This window comes from Salmo trutta, chromosome 35 (assembly GCF_901001165.1).
Source record: "Salmo trutta chromosome 35, fSalTru1.1, whole genome shotgun sequence".
Lineage (NCBI taxonomy): Eukaryota > Metazoa > Chordata > Actinopteri > Salmoniformes > Salmonidae > Salmo > Salmo trutta.
This window is the reverse complement of record NC_042991.1, coordinates 12,708,781-12,714,780: the sequence shown is the minus strand read 5'-3', so window position 1 is coordinate 12,714,780 and position 6,000 is coordinate 12,708,781. Positions and strand designations below refer to the sequence as shown.

Here is a 6,000-nt window from a genome sequence, read left to right as displayed (position 1 = left end):
AAAATAATCAGTCAAAAACAAGGAGGGGGAATAATAGAATGGAAATAAAGAAATGGAGGGAGACAGAGAAATGGATAAATAGAGGAAAAGAAAGATTAACATGGGTAAACAGTGGAAGATAAAAACGAGACAGACAGAAAAGAGGGAGGTGAAAGAGCGAGATGAGAGAGAAGTAGAGGTCAGAAGAGAGGGAGAGGAAAGGACAAAGGGCGATGATAAGAAAGGGAAAGGAGGGAGTGAAGGGAGGAGGTCATTACTCAATATTACCCAATGTTACCTTCTTCTGAGTGCACTTAAACAACTCTACCCAGAGTGCCATGTGTCGTTCTCTAACAGGCTATATTTGTGTGGACAACAAGTGTGTGCGCATGAGTGTATGTGCGCATGCCAACTAAGGCATTTCTGTATGTCAGTATCTGTGCCAAAACTTACCTGCATAGGCGTGTGTGTGTGCATATGTGTGTTCCCATATGAGAGCCCACAGGCGGTGAAAGCCCTGTGGATGAACCATCCATCCAGCGTGGTCCGATTGCTCTAGTTAGTAGTAGAGGCTCCTGAGGTGGAACCAGCACACTTTTCCTACTTTTAGACAAGTGAGGGACTCTAATTGGTGTTGCACTGCTGTATGTCACAGTCATATTCACTAAGAAGTAAACAGACAAAATGGGGAGGGACTACCTTAACTTGTCCAATAAGAAACAATACATTTTTTATTTTGGTTGCAAAAGGTTTTGCTACGATGTGCACTAATATTAATACAACCAAGTTGAATCGGCCAAGAAGGTGTGAAAAAGCCTCAGGGGCCAACACATTACACAGCGTTCTACCGAGCGGCTCCTCTACAGGATGAGTTTAAGGAAGTGGACAACGACAGCCTAGCGTACCGTGACAAAAAGAACAGACAAATGTCAGCTGTGTTGTTAGCCTGTTCAAGTGATGCACTGTGATGTGTCATGAAAGTGGACTACAGTAGACCGAAGAGAATACAGCATTAGATGCGAGGTGGGTAGTGAACATACCCACTGGGCACAGACGTCAATTCAACGTCTATTACACGTTGGTTCAAAGTCCTTTCATTGAAATGACGTGGAAACAACGTTGATTCAACCCGTGTGTGCACAGTGGGTAGGCTCTCAGAGCACAGAGTGTTGTGTTTTTTGTTTAGTTCAGCGTTTCTTCTCGATGCATTCTCAGTGTAGCCCAGCAGTTACCCATCAGGGGCCTTATGTATTATGCGTCTAAGAGTAGGAGTGATGTTATAGAATGTTGCCTTTTAGATCCCAATTATTAAGATTACATGGACATGGGGGACCTGATCCTCAATCAGCACTCCTACTCTTGACACGCTTGATACATACGGCTCCTGATTCAACTAATCCATCGCATGGTGATTAGTTGATTTGTTGACGAGTTGAATCAACAGTGCAGGGCAAGAACAAAAATGTGCACCTCTCGAGGTGGTTCCTGATAGGGGATTGAGCGAGAATGCTAATATAGCCAGGTACCATTGCATTTCATTGGATTTGGGGATAGTTCATCCAATTTTAATAATTGGGGGGGAATGTACCTCAGTCTTCCTGCTGGTGCTCCCTTCTTCCTCCTCTCCCATTCTCCTCTCCTGCAGTTCCCTGCGTGCCATCATCTGGAGCGCCTTCACTTCGGGGCTCTTCCGTGCCTCTCCCACCTTCCTCCTCTCCTCCACTTCCTCTTCCACCACCTCCTTGGAGTGATGGGGCACTTCACGTTGACCTCCGACCTCCAGTTTCTTCACTTCCTGCAACTTTTCTTCCTCTCCCGCTCTCTTCTTTGTTTGCAAACTCCGGGCTAGCTCATTCATTCTGCTCCAGTGATTCACACTGGCGACCTCGCGTTTCACCTCCCCCTCATCATCCTCCTCCTCCTCCTCCTCCCACTCCTTCTTTGCCTCGGCACTGTCTTGCAGAGGCAACGCAGACCTCTTCTCCTCTACCTCCTCTTCATTTTCCTCTGCAGATTTCTTCTCCTCAGATTTCTCTTCTGGTGCATCCGTAACCTCACCAGACTCTGCCCCTGTGTAAATAAAAATAATAGAATATACACTATATATACAAAAGTATGTGGACAACCCTTCAAATTAGTGGATTTGGCTATTTCAGCCACATTCGTTGCTGACAGGTGTATAAAATCGAGCAAACAGCCATGAAATCTCCATAGACAAACATTGGCAGTAGAATGGCTAAAGAACTAAAGAGCTCAATGACTATCAACGTGGCACCGTCATAGGATGCCACGTTTCCAACTGCCTCTGAAAGCAACGTCAGCACAAGAACTGTTCGTTGGGAGCTTCATGAAATGGGTTTCCATGACTGAGCAGCTGAACACAAGCCTAAGATCACCATGCGCAATGCCAAGTGTCGACTGGAGCTCGCCGCCATTGGACTCTGGAGCAGTGGAAACGCGTTCTCTGGAGTGATGAATCACGCTTCACCATCTGGCAGTCCGACTGACAAATCTGGGTTTGGCAGATGCCAGGAGAACGTTGCCTGCCCGAATACATAGTGCCAACTATAAAGTTTGGTGGAGGAGGAAGAAGGGTCTGGGGCTGTTCATGGTTCAGGCTAGGCTCCTTAGTTCCAAGGGAAATCTTAACACTGCAGCATACAATGACATTCTAGACGATTCTGTGCTTCCAACTTTGTGGCAACAGTTTGGGGAAGGCCCTTTCCTGTTTCGCCATGACAATGCCCCATGCACAAAGTGAGGTCCATACAGAAATGGTATGTTGAGATGTGTGGATGAACTTAACTGGCCTGCACAGAGCCCTGACCTCAAACTCATCAAAAACCTTTAGGATGAATTGAAACGCTGATTGCGCGCCAGGCCTAATCACCCAACATCAGTGCCTGACCTCACTAATGCTCTTGTGGCTGAATCGAAGTAAGTCCCCACAGCAATGTTCCAACATCTAGTGAAAAGCCTTCCCAGAAGAGTGGAGGCTGTTATAGCAGCAAAGGGGGACCAACTCCATATTAATGCCCATGATTTTGGAATGAGATGTTCGATGAGCAGGTGTTCACATACTTTTGGTCATGTAGTGTATCTTTATTCATCCATTTGCATGGACATTTCATTGTTTCTTGATAAAATCTTCTGCTGCCAGTTGGCTGAGCAGATCTCTGCCTTTTACATTCTAAATTATGGACACGTGGTCAAGGGCATCATTCCCGCAAAAACCTGAGGGGGCACAAAGTATTTTTCAAACACCCGAAACAGCTTTTTTCCTGCAATCTAGAGCCATAAACATTATGCTTAATTCTATGTCATAAATACATTTCATTATATCCAAGCATACTTCTTGAGTTGTCTGTATCCTCCAGTAGGGTGGATCTTTTTTTTAAAGAAAATAAATATGATTTTCTGCATCTCTGCCTCAATCCGGGTAAAAGATTGAAAGGAATGTGAATCTTATTCAGTACATTAGTAATTGCTTGCTTTTCTAAAATCTACCAAGCTAGCTACTCTAACTTGATTGCCTGAAATGGCTTATTGGTAGCTAGTTATGAGTTTGGGAGATTAGGAACCTATCTGGACTAGCTAAAGCAAACTTCATAAAGTGGCTAAGTGTCTGGTAGTATACAGAGAAACAACAAAAATGTAAAAGATAAATCTATATTTAGTTTTTTAAACATGACACATCTGAAAGGGTCTGTGCTTTCTGGGATCCGTGGGACGTCCCTACCCCCTATTAAAATGGTTAAGGTTTCTAGTTATGGTTAAGGTTTATGGTTAAGGTTAGGGTAGGGATTAGGGTTAGGGGACACGTGCCCGTGTCCCGTATGGGCATGACACCTCTGCATTTGGTTACAGCCCTTAGGGAGCCTCCTTCCCTGCATACAACCTATGGAGGTACAGAGATCATATTGTACCGGCCCTTGGAGTGACCTTTGTCCAAATGTTCCCTTATGCTCAGTTGAATAGTCACTAGGACTTGCTGGTCATGCTAGAACCTTATCCTGGCCTCAACCTTAGAAATAGCCAGTTGGCGGGTGGGCGGTTGAAGGACTGGGGATGTCTCTCTGTCCTAAAAATCTAGAAATAAAGTATACAAAAATAACATATGGCCTAGTTCACATGCTTGCTCATCGCTTATGATTATATTTTCATTTCTTTCCTTTGCCTAAATCTAGCCTTTAGATTTTAATTCCAGGGGCGTGCAGTCAATCCGTAGCCATGGAATGTATTCCAAATGGCACCCATTCCCTATATAGTGCACTACTTTTGACCAGAGCCCTATAGATCCTGGTCAAAAGTAGTGCACTATATAGGGAATAGGGAACATGGTGTCCTTTGGGAGGCAACCCTGCAGTCCAAGTGCTCTGTCTTGTTGGTAATGTTCCAGTATCCATTATCTAATCAAACCGGGCCGCTGTGCGGGGAGCACTCAAACTCATCAGATAGATGGAGCCGCTCCTATCCATCATCTGCTCCCGCAGTGCATGGTCACAGTCTCACCATCAGTCTCCACCTCTTTTTCTTTTCCCTCCCTCCCTGCATTCTTTCTCTCACTGCAGTGCGTCTCTCGTTCTATTCTCTTATATTTGATTCATTTTCTCTTTCTCGTACACACACACACACACAAACAATGCCTCCCTCCTGATCCTGCTTTCTCTGCCTGACTGACCTCAGTACCCCAGAGAACAGTGTTTATCTAATGGATTGATTTGGCACTTAGCTAGAGCGGTCCACTATTTAATCTTTATGACACCTCATCATCATAGTTAATCCTCCTCCGGGTGTAGTGTACTAGTGAAGTGTAGTCGAGAGGGAAGCTAACTGCAGCCACGTTCATGCTCACTTCAAAGCTTGCAAGTGCACTTACAAGATGATGGTACCTGCCCGCAGCCTGCATAGCTACCAGATACCCATTAAGGTAGCTAGTGAGAAGCGGGTAGACTAGCGATGTCTGGGTTTTTAGAAGAGTCTTTGCCTCCCTTTTTTTTCTTGGGTTCAACTGTGAACAATAGCCATGTAGGACATTCAATATATATGTCTAATTGGCCAATCATATGGTTCATTACAGCGCAAGTATTCAATTCGCTCCGCGGTGAATTTTCCCCTAGGTACAGATCAACTCCCACCACCCCAACCGCCAATCTTAACCTTTACCAGTAGTGGGTTAAAATGCAAAACTGACCCAAGATCAGCTTTTAGGGTCAACTTTACCCTACTCCACTCAATTCTACAGATGTGGTGTAGTCAAGAGATGTCCATGTACTCAATATGTGAAGGCCTGAAGACCTGCGTCTATAATGTCACCGTCAATGCGCTTGTACAGCAGTTCTTACCTTTCTTATCCAGAGTCACGTTTCCTCCCTCCGTTTTAGCCTCCTCGCCGTCTTCTCTTGAGCTCGCACGCTTCTCCTCATCCCCCTCTTCTTCTTCTTCTTCTTCTTCTTTCTTTTCAATCACATCCACATCCTTTCCTTCCTCTTTCCCCTCCTTGTTCATGGCATCTGAGATACGGTTGTCAGGGGTCTCGTCCTTTTCTCGCTTCTTCTCTTCGCCTTTTCTGATGATCTCGTTCCTCTCACGGGATGACTCTCCGTCCCTCTCCGCACTGTTCTCCGCCTCTCCTTCAGCCTCCCCTTCTCCCTCTCCTCCGGTCCGCCTCTTCTGGGACAGGATAGACCTCTCGCCGGGTCCCCCCAGAGCAGCCAACATCGATCGATCTACGAAGGAGATGAAACATAGAGAGATACCATTTCTCTAAATGATTTTGTCAAGGCAGCAAAAAGACATTCAATGAAGTTGTAAATCAAATCGACTTTTATTGGTTGAAAACACAGTTTAGCAGATGTTATAACGGGTGCAGTGAAATGCTTTAGTTGCCAGCTCCTTAAAATTGAAGTAGAATGTCAAACATTAGTAATAGTAAAAATAACTAAAGAAAAAACAAATATCAGAAAGAATCCAAACTACAATCCAAATAACAGACAGTATAATCATTTTTTTAGCCACTGT

General features: G+C 44.9%; 1 protein-coding gene across 2 annotated transcripts in view; it reads right to left on the bottom strand.

Moving 5' to 3' along the window:
* The window catches only part of chga (chromogranin A), a 28,684-nt gene that overhangs the window by 973 nt on the left and 21,711 nt on the right, over positions 1-6,000 (bottom strand). For both annotated transcript variants that reach the window (XM_029733362.1, XM_029733364.1), the window contains exons 6-7: positions 5,325-5,708; positions 1,568-2,049 (exon numbers count right to left, since the gene is read on the bottom strand). In XM_029733362.1, the coding sequence (XP_029589222.1) occupies positions 1,568-2,049; positions 5,325-5,708 (866 nt within the window). The remainder of the gene's footprint in view (positions 1-1,567; positions 2,050-5,324; positions 5,709-6,000) is intronic.